This window comes from Babylonia areolata, chromosome 11 (genome assembly GCF_041734735.1).
Source record: "Babylonia areolata isolate BAREFJ2019XMU chromosome 11, ASM4173473v1, whole genome shotgun sequence".
Taxonomy (NCBI): domain Eukaryota; kingdom Metazoa; phylum Mollusca; class Gastropoda; order Neogastropoda; family Buccinidae; genus Babylonia; species Babylonia areolata.
In genome coordinates, this window is record NC_134886.1 from 10,300,288 (window position 1) to 10,321,720 (window position 21,433).

At 43.4% G+C, this 21,433-nt stretch overlaps 1 protein-coding gene across 1 annotated transcript in view; it reads left to right on the forward strand.

The window, feature by feature from the left end:
* LOC143287506 (uncharacterized) overlaps nucleotides 1-21,433 on the forward strand; it is a 146,028-nt gene that overhangs the window by 66,754 nt on the left and 57,841 nt on the right. The window contains exons 3-7 of the mRNA XM_076595540.1: nucleotides 3,363-3,437; nucleotides 5,301-5,441; nucleotides 12,534-12,680; nucleotides 15,246-15,392; nucleotides 19,366-19,923. Coding sequence (XP_076451655.1) covers nucleotides 3,363-3,437; nucleotides 5,301-5,441; nucleotides 12,534-12,680; nucleotides 15,246-15,392; nucleotides 19,366-19,923 — 1,068 coding nt within the window. The remainder of the gene's footprint in view (nucleotides 1-3,362; nucleotides 3,438-5,300; nucleotides 5,442-12,533; nucleotides 12,681-15,245; nucleotides 15,393-19,365; nucleotides 19,924-21,433) is intronic.

Below are 21,433 nucleotides of genomic sequence, written 5' to 3' on the forward strand. Positions count from 1 at the left end.
ATGGGTTAGTGTATATGTGTGTGTGTGTGTGTGTGTGGGTGTGTGTGCTTGTGCATATGTGCATGTTTGGCTTCAGTGAAAGAGAGAGAGAGAGAGAGGCATGTATGTTAGTGAGAGAGAGAGAGTTTGTACCTTTTTTTTTTGAGGGTGGGGTTGTGGTTGTGAGGGTGATCCAGGAAGGAGAGGAGGAGGGGGGCGGGGGGGTGGGGTGTGAAGTGAGGGGGTAATTGAAAGACCTGTTGATGTTCCCACCCCATACCATCAGAAGTTATCTTGTTGCTGCTTCATTGCTGCTTCAGGCTGGATACAGATAGAGCTAAATGCCCAGGGGAAGGGGGTGGGGTAGTGGAGGGGGGTGAGAACCAAAGCCACCCCCACCCCACCTCCATCCCACCTCCTGTGTAAAGGCTGATGCATATTCCTGTGTTGACAAATGGGAAGAAAAAAGCCCCCCCACCCCCAAGGCCCCCCCAACCCCCTCCTTCCTCCATCCTGTCCCTCTCTCCCTCTCCCCACCAAAAAAAGAAAAAAAGTAAAATTATATTGTTGAACATGAGAAATGTGATTGGAGAAACGTTTGTATAAGTATCTCTGAACTTGAAGGGTTGCTATCCGAGATTTTGAGGTGGAAGTAACTCTAATCTATTATAATTCAGGTAAAAAAGTATGTATGTGACGATGAAAATCTGGTTAAGTTCGAGGTCTGTGGTAAGATTTCTTTCTTATGTGGTTCTTATCACTGTAACTGGTTTCATCTCAAGTAAAACTGATGTAATGTCATTACCCCAGACTAACAAATTTTCAAGTGGTGACAGTTATAGGAAGGTTGAGTCTGAAAAATAATCCATAAAATTTTGTGTAGGAATGGTTTGTTGTACAACTTAATGTACATGTTGTAAAATAATTACCAAAGCATGTGTAAACTTTGAATTGAATAAAACTGGCAAGTGTTTACTTGAACAAACTCGATAAAACAAACAAAATAGAACTGAAAGCAGAATGTGAGATGCGTTCCTGGCTCTGTGCTTTCTGTGAGTCACACTCGCATCAGAATGACACTGGCAGACTTTCTCCCTTCGTTAGAGAAAATTAAGAAGTGTCTAGACCTGTGTGGTGCACCAAAACTGAAAGTAGGGTTTGAAACACAAGTTCCTTGCTACATGGCCAGTGTCAGTCTGTGATTACGCAGTCTGTGAGTACATGTTTGTGTCATGAGGACAGGTGACACAGGATGAAATGAGTTCTGTGGTTTATAGCAGCATGCACACCTCTGAAAATGGAGTATGGCTGCCTACATGGCAGGGTGAATGAAAACGAAATGGTCATACACATAAAATGTTACATGTCTGTCTGAGTGTGTATGTATGCGTGCCTGAAATCTGACTGAATGACACAGGAAATGAAACGAATGATGAGCGCCCAGTGGCAGCTGTCAGTCAGCTCTACCCAGGTAGGCAGCCTGTTGTGCAAATGACCCCCCCCTCTCCCTTTCCCTCCTCCCCTCCGAGTTTGTAAAGTGCTTAAAGCTTGGTCTCTGACCGAGGAAAGGTGCTGTATAAGTATCCATATCAGTCAATCAATTAATAAATCAGAATCATTGTAGTAATAGGAAGATGCCAAGACAAAAAAGGGCAAGATCTGTGCAACAAAGAATGACACAGGAGAAAACATGAGCTACAAAAACTTCTCTTGCTGGATTCCTATCTCTGCGCAAAGTGCATGTCAGACACAGGACCTAAGTTTAATCATGTCACCTCAAAGACTAGCACTCAGCCAACTGTCTAGGGGAGGAGGGGGTAAGGTTTGCTTAAAAGATATCAACTGTTGCTCCTGGTGGTCCACCAGACAACCACACCAGCAGCACTATGATGTTCAGCTGTTCTGCAATTTCTAGCAATACTGCAGTATTAGGCAGCAACATTGCAACATGGAATTTCATCCAGTGATAAAACTATACCACACTTGTCCCACACATGCCACCTCATCATGTTTTACAGCAAATAGACACAGTCCTCTGGCTTCATCTGAAACATTGCCACTAATGCAGCAGCATGCAGTACCACAAATCCTGCAGGAACACTGACAGGGGGAGATAGTGGATTTGTCTGTCTGTGATTCCGGCTGCCTAGATCTGAACCCGCTTGATCCTGGCAGATTTCCAGAAGCTCTCTGGATTGTGGCGTTCGCATATCATAAGTTGTGCCAGGCCCAGATCAGCAATGGCTGAAAAAAACCAGCAGCGCTTTTCAAGATATCTTCACCCAAGTTGAAAATGAACTGGCAGCAGTAAACTTGAAACAGCATTTCCTCTCCATAAGATGTTTGTGAAAGGCTGTTTGTTACCAGTGCATTGTTGATGTTGATGGAAGTGATACACCTCACAAGCCATGTAACAGGGGGCCATGTATCAGGGACCATCTAGCAGGCCATGTAACAGGGACCATGTAACAGGCAATGAATCGGGCCATGTAACAGGGGCCATGAATCAGGCCATGTAACAGGCCAAGAATCATGCCATATAACAGAAGCCATGTAACAGACCAAGTAACAGGGGCCATGAATCAGGCCATGTAACAGAAGCCATGTAACAGACCAAGTAACAGGGGCCATGAATCAGGCCATGTAACAGAGGTCATGTAATAGGGGCCATGAATCACACCATTTAACAGGCCATGAATCACACCATGTAGCAGGAGCAATGTAACAGAGACCAAGTAACAGGGGCCATGAAGCTGGCCATGTAACAGAGGCCATGAATCACACCATGTAACAGAGGCCATGAATTACACCATGTAACAGGGACCATGTAAGAGGCCATGAATCACACCATGTAACAGGGACCATGTAACAGGCCATGAATCACACCATGTAACAGGGACCATGTAACAGGCCATGAATCACACCATGTAACAGGGACCATGTAACAGGCCATGAATCACACCATGTAACAGGGACCATGTAACAGGCCATGAATCACACCATGTAACAGGGACCATGTAACAGGCCATGAATCACACCATGTAACAGGGACCATGTAACAGGGACCATACAAAAGTGTAACCACACTGGAACATCAATTTGCATGTCCACTCTCAGACAGAAGTAACAAAAAGTTACTTTAAAAAAAAGAAGAAATCTTTCTTTATGTGATGGGGGGAGAGGGGAGGAGGGTCAGATCAATGGTATTCACATTATTTTGGCTCTTTATTTTGTGTAAGTCAGAGAATTTTCTTGGTGTGTATGTTTGAAGACAGACAAACATATAGTTTGGGGACATGCACACATGTACATACATATGCACAGAGTAAAGACCAACAAATCAAAATGAACACCAACTGCATGTTCTCCTTTTCTGTTTTCAGTCGGTGACAAAGAGCAAAAAAGTGGTGTTGGTGATCTCCCTGGATGGCATCAAGGTGTGCAGTGAGGACGGACAGGTGAGGAACACGGCAGTGATACTTTGTCACTTGTTTATCTTCTGGCAGCAGGATGTTGTGGCTGCTTGTCTCCTGGAATGGAGTGTTGTGTCTGGAAACATTATGTTGCAAGGGTTATCTTCTGGCAACGTTGTGTTGATTGTTACCCATCCAGATAACAACAACGACATAACAAAAACAAAACAAAACAAAACATAAAAACACCACCACCAGCATCTTCACTGAATGAAATGGTTTGGTTGGAGCGGGGTATGGGTGGTGTTAGCACACAAGGTGTAGAGTGGCCAGGAATACAATGATTCCAGGTTATGAATTCAGCAACAGTAACATGATCAACACAGGAAATTAACAACAACTGACAAAATAACAGCAAAAACACGAAGATATAAGAATAGAGGCTGAACCAGAGAGAGGGAAGAGTGTCCACTGCTATGACTGGCCAGTATCTTCTGAATGTCAAACCCATTAGAGAGAGAAGAGGGGGTGGTGGGTGAGGTGTGTGTGTGTGTGTAGGGGGAGGGCGCTATCATGAGGACAGAGTCTGAATGCCAGGAAAAGGTCAGTTTGAAGGACAAGAGTTACAGACAGCAAGTTTTGAAGGGGAGATAGCTTTATAGACTGTGGAGGGAACTGTGGTGGGCTGATGATGAAACATTTCTTTTTCCTGATTATGTGCATGACAATAGGAGTCGGGGAGGGGGGGGGGGGGGGGGGTTTTAGGGGTATCACATCTTGAAGGAAAAATCTGCTTGGAACCTGTAGAAAATAAAGGAAATGAATAATGACAAATGCCCTACTGTGTGCACACCGACTCAAACATGCACACTTATATACATGTGTAGACATATATGCACATGCATTCATACATTCCCACATACACACACACAGTTTGATGCATACATTTACTACACATGCACATGCACACACACTCTTATGCCTGCATGCACATACACGTGCATACATGCATGTGTGCAGGTGCATTCACACACACAAAATTTGAGACACGCAAGACTTGAAAACAGAGTATGGCTGCCTAAGTTATGGGGTTAAAACGGTCATGCAGGTAAAAGCTGCTCAAATGAATGTGAGAGTTTTAGCTCATGAACAGATACGTCTTTATGGGTTGTTCACTTTGAACAGCGGATGTCTGTTGTTTCACAATCTTGTTCAAATTTAATTTTTCGATGGGTTGCTCATATGTCAATGAACGGTTGTTCATAATGTCAGAAATTTATCAGTATGAATTTATTTATAACATAATCATTTTTCAGAGATGGATATAAGACCTGGACAAAGTGGATATATATTTCACATATCAATGAACAATTGGCATAGATAGATGTGTGTTTTTATCAGAGTGCCTGTGCATATTCTATACTAAAAACTATAATGGTAAAGTGTGTGTTTGTGTGTGTGTGTGTGTGTGTGTGTCTGTGTTTGTGTGTGTGTGTGTGCATTAACCCATATTTACCTTACTTGATGCAAACCTTAAGATAATTCTAATTGTGTTCTTGATTGTGTTGTTTTCTGTTATCCTCCATGCCCCAGCAGGGGTCAGAAGTTCATAAAATCTTAATCTTAAATCTTAAACCTGTGTGTACGTGTGTGTGTGTGTGTGTGTGTGTGTGTGTGTGTGTGTGCATGTGTGTGTGTGTGCATGCTTGTGCGTGCATGCATTAACCCTTATTTTACCTTACTTGATGCAAACCTTAAGATAATTATATTTGTGTTATTGATTGTGTTGTTTTCTGAAATCCTCCATGCCCCAATAGTGGTCAAAAGTTAATTAAATCTTAAACCTCTGTGTGTGTGTGTGTGTGTGTGTGTGTGTGTGTGTGTGTGTGTGTGTGTGTGTGTGAACAGAATGTGTACATGTTCCATGAGCTGAAGAGGATCTCCTACGCCACGTGTGACCCAGACCACTGCCAGTTCTCCTTCCTGGCCAGAGAGAAGCAGATGAATGTGCTCTACTGCCACACCTTTCTGACACAGTCCCCTGAACAGGTAACACTTCTCTACTGCCACACCTTTCTGACACAGTTCCCTGAACAGGTAACACTTCTCTACTGCCACACCTTTCTGACACATTCCCCTGAACAGGTAACACTTCTCTACTGCCATACCTTTCTGACACAGTCCCCTGAACAGGTAACACTTCTCTACTGCCACACCTTTCTGACACAGCCCCCTGAACAGGTAACACTTCTCTACTGCCACACCTTTCTGACACAGTCCCCTGAACAGGTAACACTTCTCTACTGCCACACCTTTCTGACACAGTCCCCTGAACAGGTAACACTTCTCTACTGCCACACCTTCATCACACAGTCCCCTGAACACGTAACACTTCTCTACTGCCACACCTTTCTGACACAGTCCCCTGAACAGGTAACACTTCTCTACTGCCACACCTTCATCACACAGTCCCCTGAACAGGTAACACTTCTCTACTGCCACACCTTTCTGACACAGTCCCCTGAACAGGTAACACTTCTCTACTGCCACACCTTCATCACACAGTCCCCTGAACAGGTAACACTTCTCTACTGCCACACCTTTCTGACACACTCCCCTGAACAGGTAACACTTCTCTACTGCCACACCTTTCTGACACAGTCCCCTGAACAGGTAACACTTCTCTACTGCCACACCTTTCTCACACAGTCCCCTGAACAGGTAACACTTCTCTACTGCCACACCTTTCTGACACAGTCCCCTGAACAGGTAACACTTCTCTACTGCCATACCTTTCTGACACAGTCCCCTGAACAGGTAACACTTCTCTACTGCCACACCTTTCTGACACAGTCCCCTGAACAGGTAACACTTCTCTACTGCCACACCTTTCTGACACAGTCCCCTGAACAGGTAACACTTCTCTACTGCCACACCTTTCTGACACAGTTCCCTGAACAGGTAACACTTCTCTACTGCCACACCTTTCTGACACAGTCCCCTGAACAAGTAACACTTCTCTACTGCCACACCTTTCTCACACGGTTCCCTGAACAGGTAACACTTCTCTACTGCCACACCTTCCTGACACAGTCCCCTGAACAGGTAACACTTCTCTACTGCCACACCTTTCTGACAGTTCCCTGAACAGGTAACACTTCTCTACTGCCACACCTGACACAGTCCCCTGAACAGGTAACACTTCTCTACTGCCACACCTTCCTGACACAGTCCCCTGAACAGGTAACACTTCTCTACTGCCACACCTTTCTGACACAGTTCCCTGAACAGGTAACACTTCTCTACTGCCACACCTTCCTGACACAGTCCCCTGAACAGGTAACACTTCTCTACTGCCACACCTTCCTGACACAGTCCACTGAACAAGTAACACTTCTGTACTGCCCCACCTTCCTGACACAGTCCCCTGAACAGGTAACACTTCTCTACTGCCACACCTTTCTGACACAGTTCCCTGAACAGGTAACACTTCTCCACTGCCACACCTTTCTGACACAGTCCCCTGAACAGGTAACACTTCTCTACTGCCACACCTTCCTGACACAGTCCCCTGAACAGGTAACACTTCTGCTGTGTTTTTAACCCTCACTGCCACACCTTCCTGACACAGTCCCCAGACAGGTAACACTTCTCTACTGCCACACCTTCCTGACACAGTCCCCCTGAAAGGTAACACTCTCTACTGCCACACCTTTCTGACACAGTCCCCTGAACAGTAACACATCTCTACTGCCACACCTTTCTGACCAGTCCCCTGAACATGTAACACTTCTCTACTGCCACACCTTTCCACACAGTCCCCTGAACATGTAACACTTCTCTACTGCCATACCTTTCCCACACAGTCCCCTGAACAGGTAAACTTTCTCTACTTGCCACACCTTCCTGACACAGTCCCCTGAACAGGTAACACTTCTCTACTGCCACACCTTCCTGATCACAGTCCCCTGAACAGGTAACACTTCTCTACTGCCACACCTTTCTCACAGTCCCTCTGAACAGGTAACACTTCTCTACTGCCACACCTTCCTGACAACAGTCCCCTGAACAGGAACAGGTAACACTTCTCTACTGCCATAACCTTTGCTACACAGGCCCCTGAACAGGGTAACCTTCTCTACTGCCCACACCTTTCTGAGCCACAGTCCCCTGAAACAGGTAACACTTCTCTACTGCCACTACCTTTGCTGACACAGTCCCCTGAACAGGTAACACTTCTCTACTGCCACACCCTTTCTGACACAGTCCCTGAACAGGTAACACTTCTCTACTGCCACACTATTCCTGACACAGTCCCCTGAACAAGTAACACTTCTCTACTGCCACACCTTCCTCACACAGTTCCCTGAACAGGTAACACTTCTCTACCTGCCACACCTTTCTGACACAGTCCCCTGAACAGGTAACACTTTCTCTACTGCCACACCTTTCTGACACGTCCCCTGAACAGGTAACACTTCTCTACTGCCACACCTTCCTGACACAGTCCCCTGAACAGGTAACACTTCTCTACTGCCACACCTTCTGACACAGTCCCCTGAACAGGTAACACTTCTCTACTGCCACACCTTCTGACACAGTCCCCTGAACAGGTAACACTTCTCTACTGCCACACCTTCCTGACACAGTCCCCTGAACAGGTAACCCTTCTCTACTGCCACACCTTTCTGACACAGTCCACTGAACAAGTAACACTTCTCTACTGCCACACCTTTCTGACACAGTCCCCTGAACAGGTAACACTTCTCTACTGCCACACCTTTCTGACACAGTCCCCTGAACAGGTAACACATCTCTACTGCCACACCTTCCTGACACAGTCCCCTGAACATGTAACACTTCTCTACTGCCACACCTTTCCTGACACAGTCCCTGAACAGGTAACACTTCTCTACTGCCACACCTTTCTGACACAGTCCCCTGAACAGGTAACACTTCTCTACTGCCACACCTTCCTGACACAGTCCCCTGAACAGGTAACACTTCTGCTGTGTTTTTAACTCACTGAGTACTGTCAGTTATCTCTCCTGACTTTCCCCACAGACGACCCATTTGTATGTGTTAGAAACAAGATCTCCAAATAACAGTTGTTAGAATTAATGAACTGAACACTTCCAAACTGATCAGTAACATAACAAGTTAGTTGGGGGCAAAATATAAAACTTCCTCCCTTTATACAGTGAGATGATGAAACTATCCATGTTTTTTTGTTCAAAATTTGCACACACTGATGACTTGTAAATGAGTCCAGGAAAGCACAAAGAGTTTGAAACAGATTAAATTCATACAGCCTCAATATGGCCCCATCTAATTCTGTTGTCTGCCAAGTAACTTAGATGAAACTGGTTAGACGCCATTGTTGACACGCACTGTTCACATAACCAGTCACCGCGAAAATAACTCTCATGCTCGTGAGCACAGCAACACACACCACATTTATTGGTCGCAGTGGAGAGTGGAAAGTTCACTAAGGTATTCTTAGGTCATAACATCATTATGGAAATTAGGTGCCACTCCAGAAATTCAAATCTATCTAAGACCCCAAATAGGGGCCCTTCCTCTGAAATGATTGTAAACAGTTGGGCCTTGATCGGGGCCTTTCGTGCGGTGTGAGTTTATAAAAACAGTCTTGTGAACAGGTAAAGAAAGCACAGTCGTAAGTGTTCTCCTCAGTTTATAAAAACAGTCTTGTGAACAGGTAAAGAAAGCACAGTCGTAAGTGTTCTCCTCAGTTTATAAAAACAGTCTTGTGAACAGGTAAAGAAAGCACAGTCGTGAGTGTTCTCCTCAGTTTATAAAAACAGTCTTGTGAACAGGTAAAGAAAGTACAGTCGTGAGTGTTCTCCTCAGTTTATAAAAACAGTCTTGTAAACAGGTAAAGAAAGCACAGTCGTGAGTGTTCTCCTCTGTAACACGTTCAAGGAACTGAACGGGTCTTTTGCAGAGCAGACCATCTGGAATAACGAAAATGGTGTTTGACTCTAGTACTCATTCCGTGGAGGTGCAATGGCAGAATCAGGTGTTGGACTTGTGATCCAGTGTTCACCAGTGATCAGGGTTCAAGACCTCATTTCAGCATGGTGCTGTGTGCTTGGATTTTTTTTTTTTTTTTTTTTTTTTTTTTGCTTGCTTGCTTGCTCTCATTTTCATCACTCCATCCAGGTGGAGGTACCTGACTTAGGTTGGGGAAAGTTAAAATGGCAGAAGGATAGGACTGGGCCCAGCCTTCCTGTGCCAAGCCCGAGACACAGTGGAGTGATGGCCTAGAGGTAACGCGTCTGCCTTGGAAGCGAGAGAATCGGAGCGTGCCGGTTCAAATCACGGCTCAGCCACCGATATTTTCTCCCCCTCCACTAGGCCTTGAGTGGTGATCTGGATGCTAGTCATTCGGATGAGACGATAAACTGAGGTCCCGTGTGCAGCATGCACTCAGCGCACGTAAAAGAACCCACGGCGACAAAAGGGTTGTTCCTGGCAAAATTTTATAGAAAAATCCACTTTGATAGGAAAAACAAATAAAACTGCATGCAGGAAAAAATATATAAAAAATGGGTGGCACTGTAGTATAGTGACACGCTCTCCCTAGGGAGAGCAGCCCAAATTTCACACAGAGAAATCTGTTGTGATAAAAGAAATACAAATACAAATACAGTGAATATGAATTCACTGCCCAGGCTATGGGACCTTTAATTAATCTGTACCTTTCACTTCTTCCACTGCTCTCTGAAGTGGAGGAAACGGCAAAGCGAATGTTGTGTGTCGTCAGGGTCATCTCAGTTCCGATTCGACTTTCCATATCCATTGCGAAGAGTTCTCCAGTGCGGCACACCAATGACCCTTCACAGAGTTCAGGGTGGAGAAGAAGAGGAGGATAAGAAGAAGAAGATTCATGGATGTGATGGTTGTTGCTTTTTTTCTCTGTGTGTGCTGGAAGTTTTCATTGTCTTCTGAATCAGGTGTGATGGTTGTTGGAGGGGTGTGGTGGTGGTTTCCACTCCAGGGGTAGGGGCTGTGGTCGCCATTTGCTGAACTAAACGAGAACAGACACCACTGAAAGCTGCTGAGGTGACCCAGTGCAGGCTATCTTCTTGTGTTAACAAACATTGATAGTCTCCCTTGTGGACTGGCTGTGCTGAAACTGCTTCAGTGGAGTGTGTGTGTGTCTGTGTGTGTGTGTCTGTGTGTGTGTGCGTGTATGTGTGTGTGCACATGCGCGTGTGACATTGACCTGCTTACTGTTCATCTCTCAGTGGTGTGTAGCTGTGTATGGGGGTTCCTCCTTTTAGCCTTGTGACAGTGAAAGAGCTGATGTTAATGCTGCCTGCTTCAGATAAAGGTTTTTACCTGTTTTTCTCCCACTGGAATGGTGGGGGGGCAGGGTGTGGGGGCAGGGTGGAGGATAGGGGGGAGACAGACCTGGGCAGCTGGCTTATCGGGCTGTGCACTCCCTGAGTTTGTGTGTGTATATCTGACAGACTGACAGCCTGGCTGCCACAGGTGGGATGCCACCATAGACATATACAGTAAACATACATCTCAGTGGATGCCGAAGGTTACACCCTGTGCCACATCCAGCCACCTCAGGTCAAATGCTGAAGTTCACCAAGTTCACTGTCGGAGATGATGGGCGCAGTAGCTGAATGGTTTAAAGCGTCAGACTACAAATCTGAGGCTCCTTGGCTCGATCCTGTTCACCGTGCCTGGTGGATTCAGATTGTTCACATCTCCCAGGTCAACATGTGTGCAGACCTGCCATCAGTGCCTAGTGCTGGAACCTCCTTTGTGTGTATATGCATGTAGAAGATCAAATGATACACATGTTAAAGATTCAGTAATTCATGTCAGCAGTTGACACGTTATGGAAACCTGGAAATTCCCAGCATGCACACCCCAGAAAACAGATGTATAGTTGCCTTAATGGTGAGCATTTTAGTCAGACATGTAAAATCCCACTGGTTCATGCAAGTCAGCATGAGAGTCATACAAGCAATTGGCAGATTTAGCTGGGATGAAAAAGGTTAAATGTTCAGGACATCATCCTGTGTTGTTGTGGTTCAGACAGTTGTGATCGGTGGTATTGCAGGTAGACTAGAGGGGCTGAACCTGATCATCAGCAAAACATCCTCATGTTGTTGTGGTTCAGATGGAAGGTGGCTAAATGGTTAAGACGCTTCTCTGCCAATAGTTTCCTAGAAGGTCTAGGTTCAAATTCCGGTCTTGCCCTTTTCCCCAAAGGTTGACTTGAAAATCAAACTGGTCATCAAGTTACTTGGATGAGATGATAGATCGATGTCCTGTGTGCAGCACACACTTGGTGCTCTGAAAAAGAACCCGTGGCAACACAAGTGTTGTGCTCTGGCAAAATTCTGTGGAAGAAATTCACTCTGATGGGTGAACAGATATATAAAAATTTACAAATAGATATGCATGCACTTGAGGCCTGGTAAAGCATGGTTGTCTATGCTGCTGTCAGGAGTCTGCCTAGCAGATGTGGTGTAGCATGTGTGGATTTGTCTGAACACAGTGAGGCCTCCTTGAGAAAACCTAACCTTATGATGATATGGATACTATGTGGCACCTGTCCTCGGTTGGAGACCAAGCTCTGAGCACTTTACAAACTCGGGGACATTTGCACAACAGTCTGCTTAACTGGGTAGAGCCAGCTGACAGCTGCCATTGGGTGCTGATCATTCCTTTCCTGTGTCATTCAGTCACATTTCAGGCATGCACACATACATACTCAGACAGACATGCAACATTTTACATGATGACTGTTTTGTTTATTAACCCTGCCATGTAGGCAGCCACACTCCGTTTTCAGTGATGCTCATGCTGGGTATGTTCTTGTTTCCATAACGCACAGAACACTGACATGGATAACAGGATCTTTAACGTGTGTATTTGATCTTCTGCATGTGTATGCACATGAAGGGGGTTCAGGCACTAGCAGGTCTGCACATATGTTGATTTGGGAGATCAGAAAAAATCTCCACTCTTTACCCACCAGGCGCAGTTACCGAGATTTGAACCCGGGCCCCTCAGATTGAAATTCCAACGCTTAAACCACTCGGCTATTACACTTACAGTGTGGTTCAAACAGTTGTGATGATGGTGTTGCAGGCGGAGGAGCTGAACCTGATCATCGGCAACGCCTTCAAGATGGCGTACGCCCAGCAGCGGGACAAGCAGCCCACCTTCCACGAGCTGATTGAGGCCCAGGTGGCAGAGCAGCAGGCCAAGTTCAGGGAGATCGAGAAACAGGCGCAGGTCAGGGTCGCAGGGGGACAAAGGGCAATCTGTGTCTGGTTTGTTGTGGTGGGAGGCAGGGGGTGGGGCTGGGGGTGGGGTGTCCTCGAGCGGGTGTTGGGGGTTGAGTTGTTTGGAAAGGTCTCTCTGGTTTTTAGTGCTTCAGTCATTCCTTAGTTTATTTTATATGACTTTATTTCTATTTAGTTGGGGTTTGTTTGTTTTTGGTTTAGTTTGTTTTATTTTATTTTATCTTATTTTATTTTTATTTCATTTGTTTGGTCTTCTTTTTTGCCCTTGTCTCCGAAGTGTTTAACGGAGATGGGTGTTCGTGGGACAGGTTTTTATTGATATCCATCTGTCTGTGTGTGTGTCTGTCTGTTCCTTGAAGTTGGTAGCTCAGTCAGTCAGCCAGCCATTCAGAGAGTCCGTCAGCCAACTAGCTAACCAGCGAACCTGCACGCGTTCCATTGTGTGTCATATGTCCTGTGTGACACTGTTGTGTACTGACAGCGTCAGCTGAGTGAGGAACTTGTCTCTCAAACCCAACTTTCAGTTCTGTTTGTTCTGTTTGTTTGCTATACATCTGTTTTATTAAGTTCTTACTTAACAGGTGCTTCAGTGATCTATTTGTAACATGCACACCAAATTATAAGTAATCCATTGAGAAACATTGTTTACTTTATGCTTTTTGCTGATTTAACCCTTTTATACTTCTAGACTTTTCTGCTTGAAAATTACTGTGTCTGGAGTAATAAAGCGATTTTTACTTCCTGACCCAAACTTTCCTTAAAACGACCAGTTTTTCAAAAAGAATAAGTCAGTCAGAGATCAACATTCTTGTGCTAGATATCAGCCCTTTTTTTTTTATATCAGGGATGTCCTTTTGTCATTTCTTTTCTGTTTCTTCCCTTTTTGGTTTGGCAGTTTGTCATGGCAGCACATTTATGTTTTATTGGGGTATGGGGACGGGGCAGAGAAAGAGGGGTTGGGGGAATGTGTGTGTGTGTGTGTGGGGTGGGGGGTGTGGGGGGTGGGGACACTGAGTTATTGTAATAGCAGTGTGATCCTGACTGTTTCTATGTCTGTCTTTTTTCTTGGGACTTCTCCCATTTCTGATCCCTTTTTGGCGGTTTTTTTTTCCTTCTACCAAAAACCTTGCCTGTGTTTTAAGCTTGCCTTGTTCTGATACTGTAGGAGCTTATTCTCTTATACAGTTCGATTGTTCTGATATTGGTGCAGCATATGTTTTTTGGTATTGTATGTTTAAGCTGATACTAGAGAAGTGTGTGTTTTTTTCTTCTAAAATCATTCTCGTTTTGATACTGGAGCAGCATATTTTCCAGTATCGTTCTCTTACTCTGATACTGGAGCACCATATTTTCCAGTATCGTTCTCTTACTCTGATACTGGAGCACCATATTTTCCAGTATCATTCTCTTACTCTGATACTGGAGCAGCATATTTTCCAGTATCGTTCTCTTACTCTGATACTGGAGCACCATATTTTCCAGTATCGTTCTCTTACTCTGATACTGGAGCAGCATATTTTCCAGTATCGTTCTGTTACTCTGATACTGGAGCACCATATTTTCCAGTACCATTCTCTTACTCTGATACTGGAGCAGCATATTTTCCAGTATCGTTCTCTTACTCTGATACTGGAGCAGCATATTTTCCAGTATCGTTCTGTTACTCTGATACTGGAGCACCATATTTTCCAGTACCATTCTCTTACTCTGATACTGGAGCAGCATATTTTCCAGTATCGTTCTCTTACTCTGATACTGGAGCACCATATTTTCCAGTATCATTCTCTTACTCTGATACTGGAGCAGTTCATATTCTTGTTTGATTCTCTTGTTCTGATACAAAAGAAGTTAGTTTGTGTCAGGTTTGGCTTTGTTCTGTTTGTAGGTAACGTTGTACTGGTTCTTATGGTTTGTGCCAAGGCAGTCTTTCCTTCGATTTCCATTATTTCATTGATCAGGGCAAGGGAGGTAATGGGCAGCAGCATAAATTGGGAATCCTTTTCTGTTTCTCACATGCCCCGGTCCCTCCATCTCTCCTGCTGGTGTTTTTTTTTTTTTTTTTTCTTTCTTTCTTTCTTTGTGGCGGTAGAAAGTACCTTTTTGTGTGATTTTTTTTTTTTTGGGGGGGGGGGAGGGTTGGGGGGGGGGGGGGGGGTTCTGTGCAGTTGTTCATGTTACATGAATTTGGAAAGATTGTAATGATGAGACCTTCACAGACTTACAGATTGAGATGGATAGACACACAGACACTTACACACACACACACACACACACACAACACACACACAGAGCAAGAGACCCTTCCCTGTCCCTCCCCCCCCCCCACACACACACACACGCACACACACACACACACACACACACACACACACACACACACAACACACACACACACAGAGCAAGAGACCCTTCCCTGTCCCTCCCCCCCCCCACACACACACACGCACACACACACACACACACACACACACACACACACACACACACACACACACACACACACACACACACCACAGTACCATGACCAGTGTCACAATATTTTTTCCCACTGAAGGTGGAACTGCAGCGGAAGTTGGCGGAGATAGCGCGGCCCACCCCTTTCTCCCAGCATGCCATTCAGCGGATGGAGCAGCGACGTCAGGCCTGTGAGGACTTCTCTGTGGATGCTGGGGATCTGGTCGTAGGCAGGAGCAAAGTCTGGGTGAGTCCGCCACCACGATATATTCTGACTGAGAGTACAGCTTTGTCAAGTAGTTCCTCTGGGTGAGTCCTCCACGATATATTCTGACTGAGAGTACAGCTTTGTCAAGTAGTCCCTCTGGGTGAGTCCTTCATGATGTATTCTGACAGAGAGTACAGCTTTGTCAAGTAGTTCCTCTGGGTCAGTCCTCCACGATATATTCTGACTGAAGAGTACAGCTTTGTCAAGTAGTCCCTCTGGGTGAGTCCTCCATGATAAATTCTGACTGAGAGTACAGCTTTGTCAAGTAGTTCCTCTGGGTCAGTCCTCGACGATATATTCTGACTGAGAGTACAACTTTGTCAGGTAGTCCCAAATCTAAATGGACCCCCATATAGCGGTATCTGTCGCCCCCCATTATCATTGATTATCATCTAGATATAGAGGAGAAAATGTCCCAACTTCTGGGGCACCAAAAAAAAAAACCCAACAAAAAACCAACACACAAAGCCTGTTGGACATGAGTTACTTTTTCTTCTCTGTGGACGCTGGGGATGTGGTCATGGGCAGGTGTAAAGTCTGGGTGAGGCATCTGCCATGATATGTTCTGACTGAAGAGTACAGCTTTGTCACATCGTCCCAAACCTAAATGAACCCTCTATACCAGTATCCATCACGCCCATTATTATTGATCATGGTCTGGATATAGAGAAGAAAATGTCCCAAATTCTGGGGCACCAAAACACAAGAAAAACAACACACACAAACCCTGTACGACGTGAGTTTCTTCTTTGTGGACGCTGTGGATCTGGTCGTGGGCAGGAGTAAAGTCTGGGTGAGTCCGCCACGTTATATATATTCTGACTGAGAGTACAGCTTTGTCAGTTTGCCCCAAACCTGAATGAACCCCCATAGCAGTATCCATCACCACCATAATCATTGATCGTCATCGAAATATGAAGAAGAAAATGTCCCAAAATATGGGGCACCAAAAAAAAACACCAAACAAACAAACAAACAAAAAAACCCTGTAGGACATGGGTTACTTTTTTTTTCTTGTGGTTTGACATGAGTCAGGAAACATCATAATCTTTTGTTCTTTTTTTCCCCCTGAGATACTGCTGTTTGTGTTTCTCACCCGAAAGACCAGCACCCGATAATTATATAAATCACTTGCATTCAAAAACATAAAGACATTATGGTTGATCAGTGAGAATGCATTGAACATTCTGTGAATTCATGATATGGAGGTTCAGCTGACCTGATAAAGTTTCAGAACTTGTGTTCTGTTTTCGCAGCAAACAACAAACATGCATGAAAATAACATTTATGATGCATAAAAGGTTGGCAGAGACCGAGCAGATCAATAATGTCACTTATCTGAAAAATGGCAGTCATTGGAATGATTGTTTACCTCGTGCCGGAAACGGTATTTCATTGGCTAGCAGACAGCAATCTAATGCTGAGATGTTGTATCACTGAGTTGCTGTGATAAATTTTGGCCGAGAAGAGCAAACAGATAGGCGTGGTTTACATCAGTTTGACATGGTAAGTATATTTAACCAAACTGGGAGTATAATACGAACTCCTCATTTCTGTTTTGGTCATTCTGTGTGCCTTGACAGTATCAGATAAGTTGGGATGGTATTGGGGAGATGTTCATTTGATATTGTGTGCAGAATGTGTGGTGGTCAGTTTGGAATGATAATAATGGTAGTGATTGATAGTGATGATAATTGTAATAATAATGATGTTGATGATAACAACAGTAAAAATGATGATGATGATGATGATGATAATTGTATTTGTATTTGCATTTCTTTTTATCACAACAGATTTCTCTGTGTGAAATTTGGGCTGCTACACTACAGCGCCACCCTTTTTTTTTTTTTCCTGTGTGCAGTTTTATTTGTTTTTCCTAATAATAATAATAATAATGATAATGATAAGAACAATAGTGATGATAATAATAATAACCACCACGTGTTGATGCTACATATTACCAACTCTTAACCTTCAGGCGAATGTGTTTCTGTGTTCCCAAATTTAAAACAAACAGAACCAAATATTGTGTAACCACTCCTTTATGTGTGTAAGTGGTGAAATGTGTCTGACTGAGTGTAGGAATATATGACTGAAGGGGTATGCTTACATGTGGAAGTAGGTTGTGAGTTTTGGTTGGATGGGATGAATATATGGAGTGATTTCAGTGTGGGTCATTTTGTCTTTCTCAAAAAAAAAAAAAAAAAAAAAAAAAAAAAAAAAAGCGGAAATGGACTTTATGACTTACTTATTTGTTCTTAAACAAAATAAAAGTGGTGGTACACATCATTCTCAACTTGTTATCACTGGGGATGTCCCCAAAGCAGTCAGATTAACTAAATCAGAAGAGGAGGGGAAAAAATCATAAGAGGAATAATAAGAATAAGTGCCCCAGAAACAGACAAAACATTGCTGGTAAGAATTTTGTGGGATAACTCATTCAATCAGCATAACAATTTTACACATATACATATCTTATAACCTGTACTCTTTACAAGTTCATTGTATTCCAATGGTTAAGGGTTACTTTATACCACATTCATTACTGACTAAATCAGCATAAGCAACCATTAGAGTATTTCCAGAATCTCTGGTATTTTACAATAAATTACAACTACTGAATGTATATACTATATTCCAGCAGATGTAACAGCAGTGTAACATTTATAAAGTGACAGTTCCTTCAAATTATCACAAAAATTATGATGAGGTCTTCACATAGCCACACATTCAGTGATAATCTCACTCTGAGCATCTAGTTCATAACATATATATTTATATAATGAATCAAAGTTATGTCCTTTTTGGTCAAGTAGTTTAATAAAAATTACCAAAAAGACTCTACTATGACCCAAGTAAATTATCCAGTGTTGGCTCCATAATTGTATAACAGAATAAATTTTCTGTACAACATGCATTTCCACCAACTTTAATATTATTTAAAATAATGCCTTGTATTTTTTCAATTATTGTTCATTAATCAAATGTATTTCCACCTACTGTAATCATTTTGTCTATTTCATGGCAGTGCTATGGCTTAATGATCCATCGTTTCCATTCACGAACTCAGAAACAATTATTATGAATCGCATGGATCATGCCTGGATATAATTTACTTGTCTGGTGATTAGCGATCTTTGTTCTTATCATTCTATAGTCTAAAATGAAATTTTCCATAATATTAACTAAACTAAATTTTACCTTGTTTAGAGACACTGCATTTGCAAGGTTGCCACTGTGGTTGCAACTGATGCAAGGCAGAGCATTAAGTTGCCTAGTAACTTAAATTATGATTAAATAGACAAACCAACCAAGGCCATGACCTTGAGACACATCTGGACCCGGACAGATGCTTCATCTGCTCTTGGTATAGGTTTCAAATAATTGTTTAAAAGTTTCTATATTATTTTTTTAAGACATTGTAACAATCCACAAACATGAACTAAAATACATGTAAATGCATTGTTTTCGGACTGGTTACAGCAGCTTTATTCCAGCCTCAATTCAGCTTTTAAACAGCAATAATCAATAGTCAGATATGTGACTAAAAATGTATGCCAGGGGGTATGTATATAGAATGTGACCTGATAAATAATAATATTTTTGAATTGAATAATATGTCTTATGTTCCCTTTTAGTATGCTATTTCATGCCTGTCCTTTTACTGTGATTTTGTATTGCACATGTATGGGTGTGATGATGTATGTATGATTTACTCTAAGTTACCTTTTAAAGGTTTCTGTTGGTGTTTTCTACTTTGAATATTTATTGTACGCATGGGTTGCCCTAGGTTGACATCTTAACATTTTATATCTTTTATGTATACATACTGAATGACTGTGATTTTTCTGTATTGTTCATGTGTTTTACACCACAAGTGAATTTCTCTTGTTGAGATAATAAAGTATTGTGTATTGTGTATTCTGTATTGTGTATTGTGTGTTCTGTACAGGCCAAACACACAGTGGACCACGCCCAGCACCGCATATCCCTCCATGAGGCCTACTTCTCTGAGGCCCCCAACCCTGCCACCTCCACCACCGGCCGCCTCAGTGACCCCAACCCCATGGTGCCCGCTGCTCTCCGGCGCCGGGAGGAGGCAGGGGACTCCCCCTCCCCCTCCCCCGGAGGAGGCGATGGTGGTGGGGGGGCCACGAAAGGACGGGGGCGATCGACGGCCCACAAGAACATCACCAAGCACAACTCGGCCCCCCTCTTCCCCGCCCAGGTGGCCTCCCCTAGCGACGAGCCGCCCCCCCAGGGGGAGCAGGTGTCGTGCGTGATCCCCCACCACCCCTTGTCAGCCCAGGCCATCCGTGTCTCCTTGGAGACCAAGAAGGACACCAAGTTCAAGGGCTCGCCGGTCACGGCGCTGAAGAACGAGATAGACCGCCGTTTTCTGTCCAATGGGGCGCAGACTGCGCCGCTAGAGGCCGCCACTGTGGGAGTGGGGCCGGCCGCCAGTCTGCAGGAGAGAGAGACGGACCAGAAGGCCGTCAGGCAGGAACTGGTGAGTTGTGTAGTGTTGGGTTGTGCAGTGTGGTGTAGTGTAGTGCAGTGTACTGTAGTAATGCATATGGTTGGTAGAACTTATCGAGACGTCAACCTTCACTACATGAGAAAATGGTGTCAGAATGTAGTTGGCTAGTCCTGCATGTGAGCTTTACCTCTGGGATCTGCAGTGGCAATGTGGTTTGTTGGCTGATGCATTCACACAAATTACTCTAACTTGGTTTCCTTTCACCTCAAAACATGGTCTATAATCTATCTTGGGTACTGGTTCATTGTACTGTAATGAATACAGAGAAGAAATCATTTAGTTATATCCTGTGATTATGCATTGTTTATTGGGCATGTAAATAACCTTTGTAGTGGAAGTAATGGCATTTGATGTACAGAACGTTTTTCATATAACACACACACAAACAAACAAAAAAGGCCTAAGTAAGATACATGAAGTGATATTACGCACAACAGAAATTCACAGATATTACCAGAGGTTAAAGTGAGCTGGAACGGACAGGTTTTAATCAGTTCCATTTCACCATTCCCTTTACAGGGAAAGCAAACAAGTTTATCCACTGTCGTACATAAACTTTTCAGTTCATTCAGAGCGACAATGTGTTAAAGGGACGCAATCCATTGAACATTCTGAAGAGTGATGCAGTCACTTGAATTATGTCCCTTTAAGTGTTTTTGTGCCAGTCCACGATGCACATGGCAGTGTATTCATTGCGTGGTAGGCAGACAGCCTAACACAGGGTGCAGTGATGTGATCAGAACAGCATGGAGGTGTCTCACCAGTGTCAGGCACTGACCTGGACTGATGTTTTGATGACCAACTGGTTTTTTCAACGGACCCTGAGTTACGATCATGCCTTATGTTTCAACAATTACTTTCAAAAGAAGAACAAAACAAACAAAGAAACACACAAAAAAAAACCCCAACAAAAACAACAACAACAACAACAAAACCCCAAGCATTCAACAAGCCACTAAAAAGCAAACAAATTAACCAAACTAGCAAACTTACGCATAGAAAAATGAACAAGCAGTTATTTAAACTCGCTTTTTCATGGACAAAATATATGCGCAACTTCATTAAATTATAGAGGATTAACAAAATTCATCTAAAAGAGGGTAAGTATTTCATTATCCTAAAAGCAGAAAAGCTTTGATATTGTTTGTTAACAAGAAGTCCATTATAACTTAAAGCAATTTACTTATGTGATTTAAAAGAAAGAAAGAAAAAACAGTGGAGAGGGATTTTTTATTTAAGGAATTCTTTTTATAATGAAGGTACAAACAGAAGTAAAGGAGAAGTAGTTTTTAGTTTGATTTTAGATGCATAACATTTCACTGGGAAAGCAAAATTAGAGATGGCATTAAATAGAACTTTAATCATTTCGGTCGCACATGAGAAATGTGATTTCCATCTGGTAAACATACATGCTGCAAACAGTGTTTCAGAAAAATGTTTTGTTTTTATGTTGTTGTTGTTGTTTTTTTCAGAGAAAGCA